Source organism: Siphateles boraxobius, unplaced genomic scaffold (genome assembly GCF_051911475.1).
Source record: "Siphateles boraxobius isolate OS27281-9 unplaced genomic scaffold, OSU_SipBor_1 111, whole genome shotgun sequence".
Lineage (NCBI taxonomy): Eukaryota > Metazoa > Chordata > Actinopteri > Cypriniformes > Leuciscidae > Siphateles > Siphateles boraxobius.
In genome coordinates, this window is record NW_027508713.1 from 1,500,001 (window position 1) to 1,520,000 (window position 20,000).

General features: G+C 42.6%; 2 protein-coding genes across 5 annotated transcripts in view; one reads left to right on the top strand and one right to left on the bottom strand.

The window, feature by feature from the left end:
* Window positions 1-20,000, top strand: part of adgrl1b (adhesion G protein-coupled receptor L1b) — a 92,205-nt gene that overhangs the window by 10,060 nt on the left and 62,145 nt on the right. For all 3 annotated transcript variants that reach the window (XM_077197490.1, XM_077197489.1, XM_077197491.1), the window contains exon 2: window positions 19,028-19,162. In XM_077197490.1, coding sequence (XP_077053605.1) covers window positions 19,093-19,162 — 70 coding nt within the window. In that variant the 5' untranslated portion in view covers window positions 19,028-19,092. The remainder of the gene's footprint in view (window positions 1-19,027; window positions 19,163-20,000) is intronic.
* On the bottom strand, window positions 3,240-5,223 carry LOC143706371 (zona pellucida sperm-binding protein 4-like). 2 transcript variants are annotated; one of them, XM_077198225.1, is made up of 9 exons: window positions 4,994-5,223; window positions 4,778-4,960; window positions 4,513-4,700; window positions 4,344-4,441; window positions 4,117-4,274; window positions 3,838-4,030; window positions 3,621-3,768; window positions 3,478-3,550; window positions 3,240-3,386 (listed from the first exon to the last, which is right to left on the bottom strand). In XM_077198225.1, exons 1-9 carry the CDS (start codon window positions 5,196-5,198, stop codon window positions 3,301-3,303), a joined length of 1,332 nt encoding a protein of 443 aa, XP_077054340.1. In that variant the 5' UTR covers window positions 5,199-5,223; the 3' UTR covers window positions 3,240-3,300. The 2 variants fall into 2 exon arrangements, with proteins under 2 accessions (XP_077054340.1, XP_077054331.1); XM_077198216.1 differs by having other exon boundaries at window positions 4,778-5,223.

The window sequence follows — 20,000 nt, forward strand, 5'->3', positions numbered from 1 at the left end:
TTACGACTCCGAGTCCAGTGTGAAATGAAAGCGCTTCAGTGATTCAGAATCAGAATCAGAATGGGGGGTTTTAATCGCCTTGAATATTTACAGACAAGGAATTTACTTTGGCAGGAGGTGCATACATATAACATACAACATATAAGGTACATGCTATAATAACACCACAAATGTGCCCACATGGGGTATCCAATAAAGCAATGGTGCAAATATGCCAAAGTGCAACAATAGCAATAAGTTCAAGTTTAAAGCCAGTGTCACTGAGAGCTCAAGGCCTTGTTAAGGAGACCAGTAGCAGAAGGGAAAAAACTGTTCTTATGACGTGAGGTGCTGGTCTTGACGGACCGCAGCCTTCTGCCAGAGGGGAGTAGCTGAAACAGGGAATTACCAGGATGGGAGGGATCTGCCACAATCTTCTTCGCCCGTTTCAGCGCCCTTGAGGATTACAAGTCCTCGAGGGAAGGCAGATTGCAACCAATCACCTTCTCCGCAGTGCGGATTATACGCTGCAGTCTGCTCTTATCCTTGGCCGTGGCAGCAGCATGCCATGTGGTGATGGAGGAGGTAAGAATGGACTCTATGATGGCTGTATAAAAGTGAACCATCATTGTCTTCGGGAGCTTGAATTTCTTCAGTTGCCGTAGGAAATACATCCGCTGAAGTGCTTTCTTGGCGAGGGAGCTGATGTTCAGTTCCCACTTTAGGTTCTGGGTGAGGATAGTGCCCAGGAAACAGAAGGACTCCACAATGTTTACTGGGGAGTCACACAGGTTGATGGGAGTAGGTGGGGCTGTACTCCTTCTAAAGTCCACTACCATCTCCACTGTCTTTAGAGCATTGAGCTCTAAATTGTTCTGACTACACCAGGACACCAGATTGTCAACTTCCCACCTGTAGTCAGACTCATCCCCATCAGAGATGAGCCCAATGAGGGTGGTGTCATCCGCAAACTTCAAGAGTTTGACGGATGGGTGACTGGAGGTGCAGCTGTTGGTGTATAGGGAGAAAAGCTGAGGAGAAAGGACGCAGCCCTGAGGGGAGCCGGTGCTGATAAACTGGGGGTCAGAGACTTGTGACCCCAGCTTAACGCACTGCTTCCTGTCAGACAGAAAGTCCGTAATCCACCTACAGGTAGAATCCGGTATATTGAGCTTGGTGAGCTTGTCCTGTAACAGGGCAGGGATGATGTTATTAAAGGCGGAACTGAAGTCCACAAACAAGATCCTGGCATAGGTTGCCGGAAAGTCCAGGTGCTGCAGGGTGAAGTGCAGAGCCATGTTGATTGCGTCATCCACAGACCTATTGGCTCTGTAGGCAAACTGCAGGGGATCCAGGAGAGAGTCTGTGATAGATTTGAGGTGGGCCAGCACCAACCGCTCAAAGGACTTCATTACCACCGAGGTCAAGGCGACGGGTCTGTAGTCATTATGTCCTATAGGCCTTGGCTTTTTGGGCACAGGGATAATGGTGGAGGACTTAAGACAAGCTGGTACATGATGGAGTCTGGCCCGGCTGATTTTCGTGGGTTCTGCTTCTTGAAGAGTCTGTTTACTTCACCCTCTTGAATGAAGAGAGCCAACGCTGTGGTATGGGGAGGGAGCTCTGGTGAAGAGGGGTGTAGAACAGGACTGCCCAATTGCCTGTCGAATCTACAGTAAAATACATTCAGGTCGTTAGCCAAGCGAGAGTCATTAGTGGTGTGGGGGGCTCTGGGCTTATAGTTTGTAATCTGCCTAAGCCCTCTCCAGACAGAAGCGGAGTCGTCAACAGAGAACTGGTGCTGCAGCCTCTCTGAGTACAGTCGTTTAGCCTCCTTCACGGCTTTTTCAAACCTCTTTTTCGACTCCTTGAATCTATCTCTAGGCGTGCAGGAAACCGAACAGATCATTCAAACTGATTCGCGAACCGATTTAGACAGATCTGCCAACATGTTTGATGAAGTCTTTGAACATAATCGACTTAAAAAAAAGAGTGATTCATTTGTAAATTGAGCATCGCTCATCATGCCCATAAAAAAAGATACAACGCACTTGGAATAAACTACGCATTTAACATGTTTGCATTAAAATGAGGTGCGCCGTTTGATTCCCTGCATATAACGAGATTTGGGCCATACTAATTACGGGAGTTTCACGGGAGAAATAACAAAACGGGAAGGGGGCAGGAGAGATGGATGTGTAATACGGGAGACTCCCGGGGAAAACGGGAGTATTGACAGGCCAGGAGTTCCACAGACACATAATGAATGAGAAGGCCCTACTCTAAGCTGCCAGATCAGACAAAAAAAAAAAATGTAAATTCAAGATGCACTGAATCCGGTAAGAACACATTTAATCTTTCTAGTGTGCTTTTTAGCGATTGGATTCTTATTTTCACTTAATTGTTTAGATTGAATAGACCCGTTGTGTTAAAATTTGTTTTATATTAGTGATGTTCGGTCGGCACCGTCATTAACATTTTTATAAAGCCTTTTAGCAATTTAAAGCATGTTAACATCACTGCAATAAGACATCTAATATAAAATCAATATTTATTCACCTAGTATAATAGTAAGTTCTCTCCCTCGTTTCCCGCATAATCAGGTCTGCTGACCTGCAACAGATCAATAGCCAGGTGGTCACCCTAGCTCGGTTCCCACGCCATATCAGCTCAAACGCATAAGCAATGGGACACACGGCCTCAACAGGTCTTTCAAGTTAGTCTTCCTCAATTTCAAATCAAGTGCGTATTCAGTCCGGTCCAGAAGCGCTTCACTCTCTTCACTCACCAAAGCCATTTTCACACAGAGATTCCGGAAAATACACGGATAAAGTGACCTGGGATTTGACCCGGGTTCGTTTGACTTTGGTTCATTCACACTGCCAGTGATTTTCCAGAATCAGAGAGTGCGTTCACACACAACCCGTTAAAATCCCATAAAGACATGTGACATCGATGTGACATGTAATGTCTCAGCAGTGTCTATAGTTTTCTTTGAGCTGCAATTTCTTAGCCCAGCAACAGAAGGCACTCTAGAAATTACGGCAATTTCCCACGATCAATGCGCTGTGTGAAAGGGGATCTTGTGTTACACAGCATGTTTGAGCTTCAGCAAGAACAAATTGACAGGTGCTTTATGATCTACCTCTCTGCCTTCCATAGAGGTTTTTCCCCTAAGACAATGGGCCTCAATGGCAAAAAATAAAATATTTGTAACAGTCTGGAAGTTACAGCTGTCCTCAACATACCAAATAAAATAATTTCATGTTGGTAGCATTGCACAAAATGTGGTCAGACAAGGTCAATGTTTAATATGATTTATTAAATACTCATAGAAATCAGTCTCACTTCTCCACTAGAAACCACAGTTTGCCCAGAAGTGGTAGTGTTTAAATGGACGTCCCTTCCTAGAATTGCAAGAATACAAACAAATTAACACTCCCACAACTTTTAACACACAAGCAAAATTAAACCGTTTAAATAACAGGAAGCACTGACTTTGCCTGGAGCAACTTTGCTGACAAGAGCCAGAAGAGGGATGGCACACCTCTGTACTGCAATGGATGAAGACCTGAGACGAGAACCAAAGCTGGCATTAGGAACCAAGAGACAATTGAAAACTGAAACACTGGGTACTGTACCGTTTCCTGCAGAGGAGCCAGTGATGCTGGATCTACAAATGTGAACATCTTCACAACAAAGCGCTTGTAGTGGGTTGGGAACTGAAGACCAGATGATCCAGCCACTGGAACCAATGTGGTCAGGTAACGATCATCCTGGTAAGGGCATCTGAAAGGCAAAGAGGCAGTCAGAAACACCTTACTGCACACTAGATGGATCAAGACTAGCCTTACTCACCCATCAACCAGAAGGTCCCACTGAGGTAGACTGAGTGGACTAGGGGTTGATGTCGCCCAGCAATGTCCCAGCATCAGGACAATGTTGGGGTCAGTCCTCTCCAAAATGCGCACCTCAACATACACAGGTTCCCGTAGGACTTTTGTGACCGGATAATCAGCATCACTGTAGTAGGATGTGTACGCCTCGTCCCCTGAGGAAGAATACAATGCTTAACTTGAAACTGCTGCAACTTTGAGTTTTAGAAAGGATTTAGGCATAAATGGGACAAACACTTACCTTCTGCACAGCCTTTGGTGACACATTGACCATTTGCCAGTCTAAGCTCCACCCTGAGGGGTCCAGGAGCAGCTACTGGTGGAGGTGGAGGAACAGTGTTGACCTCCACAACAAGAGCTTCCACAGAACTGCCAGAGTACCTACACTGGAAGAGAAGCCTGGACAACAAACAGTGAGCTTGTATGCTTTTATCAAAGATAAACATTTGATAATGTTACATCACTTACTCAAAATGGCTGTCCCTTGTGATGGAACCAAGTGGTCCCATTCCCACTTCATACGAGGAGGTCATTCTGTTTTCATACACCACATATCCACTGTCCTCCTGCAAATAGTAACCATTGGCATCCAGTCCATTCCAAGCCATGCAGAACAAAACCACAAGCAGCTACTCACCATCATGCTTGTGCCACATGCAGTGACAGGGAACTGATATATAGCAAAGAAAGGTGTGGATCCCACAGGACTGCAAGCTGGATCATTTCCACCCAGGAGACGGACTGAATCCAGGCTCAATCTGGGCAGCGTAACATCTCTAGCCACCACTACCACAAACTGACCATCTCTTATACACTGGACAGTCACTGGAACAAGGTAAAAGAGCAGGTTATTGCTGAAGATCAGTTTAACATGAACACCTTTACATGGACTCAACTCTTACCTGCCTTCCCATAGTAACACTGCTGTCCATTAAAGCAGCAGTTGATAGCTGCACACTCAGCACCACTGATACCAGGTGGTCCACATTGGATCTGCTCATAATCAGCTACAGTACATTTGTCAAGGGGCTCTGCCTGTGCCACTGGCTGCTTATGCTGAAACTGCTGAGGAAACTGTTGACTAGGTTGTTGAACTGACTGAGGAAACTGTTGACTAGCTTGCTGTTGAACTGACTGTTGAAACTGCTGAGGAAACTGTTGACTAACTTGTTGAACTGGTTGTTGAACCCGCTGGTCAGTTTGCTGGAACATCAAAGTTTGAGGATTCTGGGGAAGATTACTCCACTTTGGAACAGCATGACAAAGGGCACAGAACCAAACACAAAATGCCAGAGACTGAACAGCACACCAACTTCCTGCCATTGTTCAACAGCTAATCACACTGTTGAGATGCTGTCATTTGGTCTTTTTGTACTCTACAGATTTTGTCTAATTAATGATAATCCCTCCCTCTTCATTAACAGTCATGATTCTCCAGGCTTGTATGAGTGGGAGTTTATGCAACTGGGTGATTCCATTGGTTCATAAGAATAAATATTCCTTGTTTTTTTCCATCCTTATTAAACATACATAAAATCACATAGGCCTATTAGTGGATTTAGCACTGGAGGTGGTGTTGGGAGAAACTTGGCTTTTTTGAAAATTTGAATCAATTGAACCAATTGTGTTTTGAAATGCAACACAGTGGTGTTACGTAGCACATTACAGCTTCAGCAAGAACCAATGAGGTTCATTCTCGTGTTACGAAGCACTTTTGAGCTTCCTCAAGAACCAGTGAGTTTTATTCTCATGTATTATGCAGCACTTTTTGAGTATCCAAAAGAACCAATGAGGTTCATTCTCCTGTAACACAGCATGTGTGAGCTTCCGCAAGAACCAGTGAGATTCATTCCCATGTGTTACACAGCATGTTTGAGCTTCATCAACAACAATAAGGTTCATTCTAGTGAGTTACACAGCACATTTGAGCATCAGCAAAAACTAATGAGGTTCAATCTTGTGTTTTGCAGCACTTTTTGAGTATCAGAAGAACCACTGAGGTTCAGAGGTGTCAAAAGTATTCACATTCATTACTCAGGTAGAAGTATAGATACTAGGGTTTAAAAAGACTTCTCTAGAAGTTGAACTGAACTTAACTCAAGTTTTTTAATCAAGTAAAAGTGTAAAAGTACTGGTCTCAAAACTACTTAAAGTATAAAAGCAAAAGTAATGTAAGGGAAAAAATTCCATTTAGGACAAAAGCTTAGGCCGCGCCACAGGGGCCTATAGTGTACTACCCCACCTCCTCAAAAAACATTTTTCTAAAGGCCATTATGTTATATTAAAATGTTATTGTTGAAAAATGGGATGGACTAGGCTTCCTGTTTCAGCCGCATATATATGCCCATTGAAAATGAACGCATTTTAGTACAATGCAAATACATTAAAGAACCATATATGTGTACTACTGTGCATTAATGTGTTTCATGGAGCGGAAGATATGATGACTAGTTGCCTATAAGTATTGTAATGGTGCAAACTTCAGAAGCATGTTATCAATAACCTTTATTGGAATGTAAATGTACATAAGCTTAGCTGCAAGAATCTGTGAGGGCAACGGACAAGAACATTGGTGTACCCAGGGCAGGCTTAGTAACAATTACCCTTGTACGGTTCACAAAATTCATGGTTCGGTTTGATACGATACAGGGGTGACACGGTTCAGTACATTTTTTATACAGCAAAAAGAAAGAAATGCCAGAGAAATTTCCTATTTATTAAAAGAAAAAATATTTTTTAATAAGTGTGAGTTTTCCTACATCTTGAAACTTTTAGTTTTATAAATGGGGTAATCTTTGAAGGATGAACAAATAATGTTTTGGTCATCAGATTAAAAATAACATTTAAATATGATAATATTTTAGTTTTGAAGTGCTGTAAAAGATGTGTGATGTACTTGAAAGCATTTTATTAATTCTGCCAAATTCCATGGTTACAAGTTAGTGTTACTAATCCATGGTGAATGTTGCTGATCTGTGGACTTAAAACCTATAACTAGTTCATTCATGGAACAATGTTTCTCCTGGTTTCCACGTCAGCGCTGTTTGATCCGTTAATAACGGATACATTTTAATGCTTCTCATTAGATCTCGCAGCAGTGTTATTACTTCAGTGGCGAATTCAAATGCTTTGTTTACAGTGTCGCTTGATCAAGATCGGCTGCAGCGCAAGCCTGACATTGATGGTCCAAACTGATAAATGGTCCGTGAAGCACAAAATAATGAGTAGCTCATTTTCGTTACGCTTTCATTACGTTTGCCATTTGATATTGCGCAACATTGTATTGGTCGCGCCAGCACGGATTTTGGTCGGCAGGAAAAATGGTCCAATAAATCGTTCGGTTTGTAATGCGTACCGAACCGAAAGCCTCGAATACGAATACATATATCGTTTCACCCCTAGTATATATATATATAAATGAACTAAATGAATAACTTTTTTGAAACAAAAATGAAACATCACTGAGCTTACTTAAGCTGGACTGTGATGCTATTTTCTTCTGGAAACTAATTTCTTTGCATTATTTTCCTGTTATTATCTCTGTAAAGCTGCTTTGATACAAACTGTATTGTAAAAAGTGCTATATAAATAAATGTAACTTGACTTGACTAAGCCAGCAACTGAGACAGACCAGTCGGTTTACATTATCAGGGGACAAAGAAGCTCTTTTTCTTTTCAATGTGGCCTGAGAGTGAGAACAACCTCTCACAAGGCACTGCGGTTGCAGGTGTTGACAGGTACATGTGCTCCTTCTCTCATTGACCACCACTGCAGTGGACACTGCTCCATGTCAATTTTGGGCTCTGATTTGTAGCGGTCCAGGCAGTTGTCTATGGACTATTCATCATCTGAATCTGAATCGGATGAACCAAGTAATAAGACTGACATACTGCTCTTCTTCTTCTGTTGTCCTGCTATGTCTGCAGATGCTTGTTGCGTCAGCCTCTCTTCCTTTACCAGGTTGCTAATTGAGTTCCTTACCTCATTCCTTTCGTCTTTGGGAAGACACTTCGGGTCCTTAAGCCTGGGGTCCAGGGCAGTAGCCATGTGAGGTTGTTGCTTTCCTTCCATTTAGCTCTGTGGTAAACACCTTCTTGAACCTCAACACATAGACCGGGTCATCATCTGATGGCTCCATAACTCTGGACAAGAGGCACCATGCTGGTAACACCACTGAACAGGAGATGTGCTGCTCTCCCCCAGTTCTGTCGCATTTCTGCAGTGGAAATGTTTGAAACATTTCAGTAAATTGTAATAAATTACACACACACACACACACACACACACACACACACACACACACACACACACACACACACACACACACACACACACACACACACACACACAAAGACGGATAGAACACACACATAAGACACAGAAAGAGAGGAGAAACACAAAGAGAGAGAGAGAGAGAGAGAGAGAGAGAGAGAGAGAGAGAGCACACAATGAAATAAAGAGGGGGATAAACCCACACAGAAGACGCCAGGAGCGGTTCCCAGCCGAGGAGACCGACGTTCTCGTCAGGGCCGTGAAAGACAGAGAAGTGACATTGAATGGGGATGGGAGAAACCCACCCGAATTAGCTACGGTTAAACGGGCGTATAATAATTTGGGTAAATGTATAAGCTAGATTTACCAGGACCGCATGTTCATTCGCTAATTTACCAACATGCGCCTGTGGAGGGAAAAAGTCTGATGTGTGTCGGGTGCAAAATAAGGAATGATACATGCGTTGTGTACAAAGTCAATTGCGCTGGGTGCAAGATAGGGCCCAATGTGTTAAAGGTGCTCTAAGCGGTGTCACGCGTTTTTTAGGCCGAAGCATTTTTTGTCACATACACCAAACATCTCCTCACTATCCCCTAGCTGCCTCTCCCCTGAACACACTGTAAAAAAATGCGGTCTCTGTAGACAGCCCAGGCTCCAAACACGGCAACAAACACAAACTGGGCTAACCCGCACCATGAAACATAACACACAGGTCCCAGCCAATAACCGACAAGAAGGGTTTGTGGGGTTAGTGCGCAAGAAGTGACGTCACCCGACATCGCTTAGAGCACCTTTAACTATCTTTAACTTTGAGCTCCACTTTTCAAGGCTCAGCTGACCAGCAATGCGTCGCATGTGTAACGCTGAAGCTGATGCTTCACTTAATAGAGACCAATGGCATTGATTCAATGCGTGACTCGCCGATTTTTATCCCTGCGGCTTCCTCGCGCTGTTGATGCTGACCAGCGCTGCCGCTGATGCCATTTATACATGCACAAAGTTCAAAACAAGAAGGTTGCTGCGGTTACTTGCATTCCTCTGCGGTTAGCCTGTCAGCAGCGCGGTACTACAATATAGCAGTTATCGCGACAGCCCTACTGTCCATCCCAAGTGTTGTTAACTTTTGCTCCACTTTTAATCTTTAGCAACTTCCAAAAAATGTTCAGCGCATGCCTCTGCAAAGTGGCGCTCTGTGGTCTGACTCACAGTAAGGGTAAACGAACGCAATCGCCACTCTTCATCTGTGAAGTGTGCTGTGACGCTCAAGTAGTTGTCATTGCTCACAGATGATCAGTGATCTCCTGTGAGAGCATCATATTTTACTTTCTCTAATATGTCCATCCTCAGCGCCCTCTCGCTGTCATACAGATTGTGTACCCTCGACATAATCGCTTTTCTCGAGGGTAGATTGTAAGACGTGTCTCCTGATGCAATCTGAATGATTTCTCTCAGTCCCTCGTCTAGCACAGTGCTAACTGGGCGGCAGTTTCTGGCTATCCATTTAGCTAAAGCATCGGTTATTTATTCAGTTACAGGTTTGGTCAGGGCCTGCCACGATTACTGTACTGCAGTGACGTGGATTGGCGAGGCCTTCCTGTAGCCTCGCTAGTTACGTTGCTATCACCTGGGTACTTTGCTTTTAAATGGTATATTAAAGACGAATTGCTTCTATGGTATTTTAATTCAGCTTTGCAAATTAAAAAAACACCATCTTTGTTTTGTCAAACACGCCATCAGGCAACATTTTAAATGCAAAAATTCCTCCTAAAACTCCATCCTTGTCCTTCTCCGTCATGACAGGCAGGGCTGGGACGATACACCTATCTCCCGATTCGATACTATCACGATACTTGGGTGCCGATACGATATGTATTGCGATTCGATATTGCAATATATTGCAATTTTTTAAACACTAGACCAATCGGGAAAAGTTAAATCATACACTTATACAGACTGTACATGATGTATAAGATAAGTCATATTTACAAAAACAAATCATCACATCTTTCTGACTTTTATTTCAGAAGCATCATACAATTCTACATTCTCTTGAATTAATGATCCAATAACAAATACATTTTTTAACAGTCACTTGTCGCCACTTAGTGGCGAAACAATACAATCAATAAATGCATTATTTTAAGTTTCTATCAAAAGCTGATTTTGATCGCTAACATAGACATCAGTGTTCATATTTGAACTTTAAACTTTTATCCAAGTACTTCTATGATAATTGTAACTATTGCATCACAGAAATAATGATACTATGAGTTTGAAAAGACTGTTTCTAAAGCTGTTTCATGACAACTCTCTCCGGGTCAGCAGTAGCACAGCACAGCTCTGAATGTTGCGATATGATTTTGTCAAAGTTTAATAGACAGACGAAATGAAAGATCCCGTGGGTGTTTGAATCGAGATCACGTCTTTTAAAGATGAATCGTGCAGCTCTATTGTCTAATCTCTCTCTCAGTATGAGGGCTTTTCAGTGCTTTCAGTCTCACGTGTCTTCCACACGTCCACTTGTATATTATATCACTCAACACTCAAAGATAACACACATTTCATCCTCTGTTGGAACGAAAGTGGTTAACTTCTGTCAACCTCATCTACAACCAAGGACAAAAATAGAGCAATTGAATTTTAATTAAAGGGTTAGTTCGCCCATTTAAGACATGAAGTTGTATGTAATCCTTACCAGCACTATAGTGCATACACACTGACTCACTCTGTAGTCACCTCCCTGGTCAGAGTTTTGGCCGCTGGAAGTTTTTCAAGAAAGTACTCCCGGTTAGTTTTTACGTGAAAAAATTATTTGCGTTTCAAAGCTTGATTAATTTACCACACAAAAAACACGCCGGTCAAAATTCATACCTCAGTTTTAATCGGCACTATTTTCTTTCCATTTCTATCAATCCGCGCTGCTGTCAACGTCAACAGTGCGTACGTTCCGATCAGCTGTTGATAGCGCGACTCGCCGACAACATGTCCGACTGCGAAACTTCTGATGATGAAACCAATTTTAGCACAATGTCAGACGGAACAGATGAGGATGAAAGTAATTTTAGCACAACACCAAAGGGATACCTTTATGAACCGGAGTATACCGATGCCGAACTTGTGTGTGTGTGTTCAATCAAATAGTTTTCTCAGCAAATTGTACCTATATCCCTATATACTGTTTTTATACTAGACATATTTTCACGTGTTTTCCACTGGAGTCTAAACATCAGCTTGTCTACCGTATAGTTTAGACATGGGATCATAAAGTTAGTAAATAGAGCTTACCCGTGGTACTGGTACAGCAAAACTCTTTAAAATCAGTTTTTTTCTTTTTCCTCCTTGGTTGGGGATGTAATCGTCTTCGCTGAAGTGAGCACTACACACACGATAATCCTTGATTCTGGATATTTTAGCTCCCGCAGAGTAGCCGATGGCAACCAGCCAAAGCTGTCTCGTAGCTATATCCGAAACAGGAAAACGATGGAATCTGAACGGTGATCCCGGCACATTCTTGTGGTCACAGCCTGGAAATTTACAAGTTCGCACCATCATTCATTTTCTACTTTTTAAGGTCGTTTCGTAATCGATTGTGTAAACACTATGGAAAAGCTGATCGAAACGTGCGCACTGTTGACGTTGACAGCAGCCGGGAATTAATAGAAATGGAAAGAAAATAGTGCCGATTAAAACTGAGGTATGAATTTTGACCGTCGTGTTTTTTGTGTGTTAAATTAATCAAGCTTCCGGGGCCTCACAGTTTTGAGGCCCCGGAAACTAACCATGAAACTAACTTTCTTGAAAAACTTCCAGCGGCCAGAACTCTGACCAGGGAGGCGACTACAGAGTGCGTCAGTGTGTATGCACTATAGTGCTGGTAAGGATTCCATACAACTTCATGTCATAAATGGGCGAACTAACCCTTTAATATCGATTCTGGAATAAAAAAATCTATTTTAGAATTTTAAAACAAAAATTTGCGATAGCTAGGTGAATCGATTTTTCTCTCAGCCCTAATGACAGGGTGACTTGGTTCGGCACACTCACAATTGCAGCCGCAACAGGAAGTCATTAAAACGAGGCAAAAAAAAAAGTGCTGCGTCAATTGCGTTATTTTTTAAAAATGAGTTAAACATCTCAAATTAATCGCAACGATTAACACGTTAATTCCCCCAGCCCTAAAAATAAGTCTCTGATGTCCCCAGAGTGTGCATTTGAAGTTTTAGCTCAAAATACCCCACAGATAAATTAATATAACATGTTAAATTTGTCAATTTTTGAAGGTGAGCAAAAACGCACCGTTTTTGAGTCTGTCTCTTTAAATGCAAATGAGCTGCTGCTCAGAGGGCGGAGCTTCAAGAGCTGGTGTCCTTTTACCTCACACAGACACACACTGAAAATTTCAAAAACTTTTAGTCTTTTATGTTCAAACTGGAGTAAGACAAAGATGGACTTTATGTAGCTTATGTGGAGTTATCTTCTAGTCATTGATTAGCATATTCTGTCTTGATCATCTATAAATCGTGTTCCGGGGGTGGATTTATGTAACTTTTAGGGTTAGTGATGTCACTAACCCGTGAAGTTGCTCATTGTAGTCCCTACCAGCCGTTTGTTGTAGTCCTAATAAAAGCGATTTCTTTAAAAGGAAATATCTTTGAGGGTCGTAACTTTGCAGATGTTGTTTATGCTCAAACAGCAACATTACACACTAGCTAAAGTTAGAAAAGTGAAATCATAATCAACCACCCCTTTTAACGATAGTTGCAACTTTTTATCTCACAATTGCGAGTTTATATCTCGTAATTGTGTCTTTTTTCACATGCAATTGGGAGATATAAAGTCGTAATTGGTTGTTATAAAGTGAGAATTGTAAGATATAAACACGCACTTGCGAAATATATACTCATAAAGTCCAATTCTAAGGAAAAAAAGACTGACTTTATTTCTCAGAATTGTGTTATAAAGTCAGAATTGCGTGACTTTTTTCCTCAAAATTGCATGTTTATATCTCATAATTCGGACTTTATATCTCGCAATTTTGAGAAATAAAGTCAGATTCCTGAGATAAAGAGTCGCAATTACCTTTTTTATTTTTTATTCTGTGGCGGAAACAAGCTTTCATAGTAATTATTTGTGAAATTTACTAGACATTTCTGCGGAGCAGAACAGCAGAGACGCCTCGTCATTGGCTGGATCTTCAGCTGTCGGTGTGTGTTGCGTGTGTGTGTGTGTGTGTGTGAGTGTGTGTTATGGGCTCTTCACTTCATTCACTGACGGAGGCGAACCGTGTGTTTGAGGGTGTTGATGGAAGTGTGACACTCCTGTCTGGACTGATCAATCCAATGGGGCTTTTGTGTGTGTGTGTGTGTGTGTGTGTGTGTGTGTGTGTGTGTGTGTGTGTGTGTGTGTGTATATGTGTGTGTGCACACATGCGTGTGGGTGAGTGTGTGTGTGTGTGCACTCGTGTGTGTGTGTGTGTGTGTGCGCATCGTGCACTTGTGTGTGTGTGTGTGTGTATATGTGTGTGTGCACTCATGCGTGTGGGTGAGTTAGTGTGAGTGTGTGTGTGTGCACTCGTGTGTGTGTGTGTGCACTCGTGTGTGTGTGTGTGTGAGTGTGTGTTATGGGCTCTTCACTTCATTCACTGACGGAGACGAACCGTGTGTTTGAGGGTGTTGATGGAAGTGTGACACTCCTGTCTGGACTAATCAATCCAATGGGGCTTTTGTGTGTGTGTGTGTGTTTGTGTGTGTGTGTGTATATGTGTGTGTGCACTCATGCGTGTGGGTGAGTGTGTGTGAGTGTGTGTGTGTGCACTCGTGTGTGTGTGTGTGTGTGTGTGTGTGCGCATCGTGCACTTGTGTGTGTGTGTGTGTGTGTGTGTATGTGTGTGTGCACTCATGCGTGTGGGTGAGTGTGTGTGTGTGTGTGTTTGTGTGTGTGTGTGTATATGTGTGTGTGCACTCATGCGTGTGGGTGAGTGTGTGTGTGTGTGTGCACTCGTGTGTGTGTGTGTGTGTGTGTGCGCATCGTGCACTTGTGTGTGTGTGTGTGTGTGTGTATATGTCTGTGTGCACTCATGCGTGTGGGTGAGTGTGTGTGTGTGAGTGTGTGTGTGTGTGTGTGTGTGGTTTGTATGTAGCCAACTTCGTTCAGTCAGTATCATGTGTCTGATTTCCATAAGGCTGTGGATCTAAATGTGTCTTCCTTCATTTGTTTAAAATCAGTCAATGTGAACCTCAGTGACAATCTGTGTGTGTGTGTGTGTGTGTGTGTGTGTGTGTGTGTGTGTGTGTGTGTGTGTGTGTGTGTGTGTGTGTGTGTGTGTGGGTGGGTGTGTGTGTGTGTGTAAGCAGTCTCGCTCGAACCGGCATCCCAGGTGTGCAAGGTTTACACACACAGCTCTTACTGTCCTACGTACGTTACATTACTTTCTTATCCATGCATATTTTAGGGACAAATTTGTACACAAAAGTGTGTTAAATATGTAAAAAACATCTACGAATGTGACCAACCATAGTTCCCCGAGTAGGGAACGAGACGCTGCATGGGAGAATCAGACGCTCTGCGGGATTGAATAGTAATTAAAAAAAAGGTTTTATTATTAGTAAGTAACTTCATTGATCTGATGAACAGATTCAGATGGTCATCGATCGCGAGCCTCTTATTATACGCCACTTACTGGATGAATAACTGCATGTGTAATATTGATTTGAGTCTCAATGATTTTATCATGTTAGAAGAAAGATTGTGTGGAGCGAGACGAGAGCATGAAACCAGTGCAGAGATCAAGTGATATATAAAGTACAACTGCATACCATCAATCAATACAGCATTTATAATGTTTGTTATGTTAGCATGAACCTTGGTGAAAAAAATAAAGCTAAGTATACTTGCAGCCAGACTAATTGAGTATACTTAAGTGTGTTAATGATTAGCTAACTTAAAATGTGCTATTTAGGAACAACTTATTTTGTACTTAGTATATTTTAGTTGTAATTAAATTATTGTGAAACATAACTTTAAGTGTATTTAGAGTACTTTTGTGTGCTAAATTGGAACAACTTCAAGTATACTTTGGGTCTAATTACATGCTTGATTAGTGATATTAAAGTGTACTTCATTTGTGTTACAAGTACATTACAAATTCATTACGAGTGACTTCGAAACATACAAGCAATATACCATACGTGTATTATATTTGAGTAAAAAGTATATGCTCAGTAATATCTTATTCCAAATACTACTATTGTATACTATAATGTATCTTGAAAGTTTACTTTCAATGCATTGTTACACTGATCATTTCCAGCACAGTTAAAATATACCTAAAATATATTTTTAAGTAAAGTGCAAATAAATGCACTTTTAAAATAATAAACAGAATTTTCACTTCAAGTATATTTTTCTAAAATATACTAAAGTACAATGATTTTAAAGTGCGCATAAAGTAAAAATAGGTGAAAGCATGATGCTAATACTTTTAAGATTTGTTAGAATATTTGCAATGTACTATTGAAAAAACGGAATATATTTCAAATACAATAAAGTATATTTTTTGTCACTTGGGAATGATGGGCGTGTAATGGCGTACTTCTTGTAGGCCGAGATGAAGCCTGAGGCTTGAGTTTAGCAGTTGCCCAGGCGTGAGCTGCTGTTCCTGGGGGAAACGCTCCTGATAAATCGGCTGATATCCCGTCTCCTGGGATCAGGGAGTATTTTTGTAGCACCATCAATAGAGACGGAGCCCGCAGGGGTTTCACCATACTGGCTACTGTGAAAAAGAAATGAGACATAGATCATAGCAGGGGACAAAAGACATCCAGAGACAGAGAAACACAAATGAGAGAAACGGCACAGCCCTTATTGCAGCGTTGCCATGGCGACAGCGAGACAGCCACACCGACCGATCGATGTGTGTGTGTGTGTGAAGAGATCTTGCATTACTGATTGTAAAAATGTCTTTTTCCAGTCGTAATGATCACAGTCACACTGTACCGAAACACTCAATCAGATTTCAGGCCTGTCATTCTCGTTTTACCTCAGCTTTAGTTGTTACTAATGACATCTGATTTCCTCAGTCTCTCTTGACTTTATGCAAACATAAGCGTAAAATGCTAAAATCGCTGTGAGGTTTAGTGTCATCTCTCTTGAGCGTCTGGTTTATGCTGGATTTAGTGCGTAAATCATGTTGTTTACGCTTTTTATACTTAATATTGCATTTTAGATGCTTTCATTTTTTGATTATACTGGATGGGTTTGCAAAAGTTTATCAAATTAACAGCATATTATCTTCACGTATTCTGATAAAAAGCTCTTTCTGTAATGTAGTGTATTGCATGTATCTGTGATGATTATATTGTATATACAAACAGAGATTAAACACTCTCGCTACAGACACACCCCACACTTTATTACATATCACAAGGAACAATTAAAGCACAAAGCTTATCGCAATTTATTGGACGGGTGGCGCGTATTTTTAACCAAAGTTGCGAATTTAACTGTAATATTGCTTAAATCATTTGCGAATATAGCAGTGTTTCCATCCCATGTGTTTAAGAGAACAAAATCATAATTTCCTGGGAAACTGGTGCATAATATCAGTAATATATATTTTGAATATGAGGGAAGAACAAAGCCGTAAAGAATATACAATATTGTCCGTATATGATGGTTTAATCAAACTTGCAGGGTCATTAAAAACGTAAAAACTCCCCTCAGGACACACTTTTGGTCTCTACTGACTGTGTATGTACATGACCTAAAAACCAGGGAATGTTTAAATGAGGAATGAACTGTATATGAGAGTGTGGAGGTGTTTCCTGAGGCTGCAGGTCTGCGTTCAGGCCTGTGGCGTGATCAGCCTGTGGCTCAACTGCTGTTCCCTGTGACGTTATGATCATCTCTGCAGAAACACCGCCTGAGGCTGCAGGTCTGCGTTCAGGCCTGTGGGATGATCAGCCTGTGGCGTGAGCCGCTGCTGTTCCCTGTGACCTTATGATCATCTCTGCAGAAACACCGCCAGAGGCTGCAGGTCTGCGTTCAGGGCTGTGGCGTGATAAGTCTGTGGCGTGATAAGTCTGTGGCGTGAGCCGCTCGCTCAACTGCTGTTCCCTGTGACGTTATGATCATCTCTGCAGAAACACCGCCTGAGGCTGCAGGTCTGCGTTCAGGCCTGTGGCGTGATAAGTCTGTGGCGTGATAAGTCTGTGGCGTGAGCCGCTCGCTCAACTGCTGTTCCCTGTGACCTTATGATCATCTCTGCAGAAACACCGCCAGAGGCTGCAGGTCTGCGTTCAGGCCTGTGGCGTGATAAGTCTGTGGCGTGAGCCGCTCGCTCAACTGCTGTTCCCTGTGACGTTATGATCATCTCTGCAGAAACACCGCCTGAGGCTGCAGGTCTGCGTTCAGGCCTGTGGCGTGATCAGCCTGTGGCGTGAGCCGCTGCTGTTCCCTGTGACGTTATGATCATCTCTGCAGAAACACCGCCTGAGGCTGCAGTTCTGCGTTCAGGCCTGTGGCGTGATCAGCCTGTGGCGTGAGCCGCTGCTGTTCCCTGTGACCTTATGATCATCTCTGCAGAAACACCGCCAGAGGCTGCAGGTCTGCGTTTAGGCCTGTGGCGTGATAAGTCTGTGGCGTGATAAGTCTGTGGCGTGAGCCGCTCGCTCAACTGCTGTTCCCTGTGACGTTATGATCATCTCTGCAGAAACACCGCCTGAGGCTGCAGGTCTGCGTTCAGGCCTGTGGCGTGATCAGCCTGTGGCGTGAGCCGCTCGCTCAACTGCTGTTCCCTGTGACGTTATGATCATCTCTGCAGAAACAGAGCCTGAGGCTGCAGTTCTGCGTTCAGGCCTGTGGCGTGATCAGCCTGTGGCGTGAGCCGCCGCTGTTCCCTGTGACGTTATGATCATCTCTGCAGAAACACTGCCTGAGGATCAATAGAGGGGTCGATAGACACACCGATCATATCAAGCCCTGACCTTCCTCACAGCACTCAAACAAAACACTGGGCTTTGGGTTGTTTTCAACCCAAGGGCTGGGTAAATATAGGACAGAACAAATGTTGGGTTAATGTTGGGCGCATTTAACAAATATTAGAAAGTAATTCAAGTGTATTTGACCATGTTCAGCGGGGTAACTTCTGACTTCACACCCTGCCCTCGAAGATCAAGCAACACTCGTTTAGGCGACTCACAATCGCACGCCGGTATGTGGCTTTGCATAAAATTAAATGATATACAGAACAATAACGTGTTTAGATAAAATAAAATGTACACAAACCTGTATTTTACTGAAGACATGCACCAATTTGAAGAAGCTGCACTGCTCTCTCCTGAAGAGGTTGCAAAAGCCCAGGATTTGGGTAACACAAGAAAACTACCCAAACATTGGGTTGTTACGTCTGACCCAGTATCTGGGTAACACAAAAACTAGCCAAATGTGGGAAAAAGAACCCCAAAAAAATGGGGGGGATCCAAATCAACCCAGGATTTGGGTAGAAAAAATAACCCAAGATTTTTTAGAGTGTGCAGTTACAACTCATTATCCTCTGTGTGTGAATGAAGTGAAAATAAGAGATTCTGATGAGATCAGGAGCAGAGAAGTCACTGGAGTTTTTTTATGCGTGTTTGGTATTAAGTATTTGTCTGTAACCTGAAACAGTGACCCAGCGATGAGGCAGGAGTTCTGAGTTTTACTCTCATCTCATTCATGTTCATCTTCTCTGTGTTTCTCTGGAGTGAATTGACTGAGTCCTCTGAACTCCACACACACACACACACACACACACACACACACACACACACACACACACACACACACACACACACACACACACACACACACACACACACTGTTAACTGCCTCTCTCTCTCCAGGTTCATCTGACTCTACAAGGAGACTGTCCTGCCACTTTCACCTTGTCCGTTCCTCTGTCGTTACCATGGCGCTGTCACCGTGGTTACTGTGGATGTGTCCTGTGTTGCTTAGCAACATTGCTCCCTCTGAACAAGGTAAGCTCTGCATCTTAAACACCTGTAGTTCTGTGGAGAGACCCGGTTCGGCCCGTGCGATGTGAGTGTGTGACGCGTCTGCAGTGTTGGGGGAAGTTACTTTTAAAAGAAATGCATTACAATATTGGGTAACTTCCCCCCCAAAAAACTAACTTATTGCGTTGCTTAGTTACTACAGTGGTGCTCAGAATTAATGGCACCCCTGATAAATATGATCAAAAATGGCTGTAAAAAAATAAATCTGCATTGTTTATCCTTTTGATCTTTCATTAAAAAAATTCGCGAAAATCTATCCTTTCATTGAAGTAAAGGAATTGAAAGTGGGGGGGAATCACATTATGAAATAAATGCTTTTCTCCAAAACACGCTGGCCATAATTATTGGCTCCCCATTATTAAATACTTTTTGCAACCTCCTTTTGCCAAGATAACAGCTCTGAGTTTTCACCTATAATGTCTGATGAGTTTGGAGAACAACTGACCTGAGATCAGAGATCATTCCTCCATACAGAATCTCTCCAGATCCTGCAGATTCACCAGTTCATGCTGGGTCTTCTCCTCTTCAGTTCAGCCCACTCGTCTTCTATATGGTTCAGTTTTGGGGACTGGGACGGTCACGGCAGAAGCTTCATTTTGTGCTCAGTTACCCATTTTTGTGTTGATTTAGATGTTAGTTTTGGACCGTTGTCCTGATGGAAGATCCAGCCACGGCCCATTATAAGATTTCTAGCAGAAGCCGTCAGGTTTTGATTTTTTATCTGTTGGTATTTGCTAGAATCCATCATACCATGAATCTGAACAAGAAGTCCAGGACCTCCAGCAGAAAAATAGGCCCATAA

Excerpts from the sequence above, each read along its gene's own strand:
- LOC143706371 (XM_077198216.1), bottom strand. The coding sequence starts at position 5,198 with ATGGCAGGAAGTTGGTGTGCTGTTCAGTCTCTGGCATTTTGTGTTTGG. Across the intron at positions 4,701-4,777 it reads GTGTTACTATGGGAAGGCAG|TGACTGTCCAGTGTATAAGA; the intron begins GTAAGAGTTGAG and ends ACCTTGTTCCAG. Across the intron at positions 4,031-4,116 it reads CACCAAAGGCTGTGCAGAAG|GGGACGAGGCGTACACATCC; the intron begins GTAAGTGTTTGT and ends ATTCTTCCTCAG.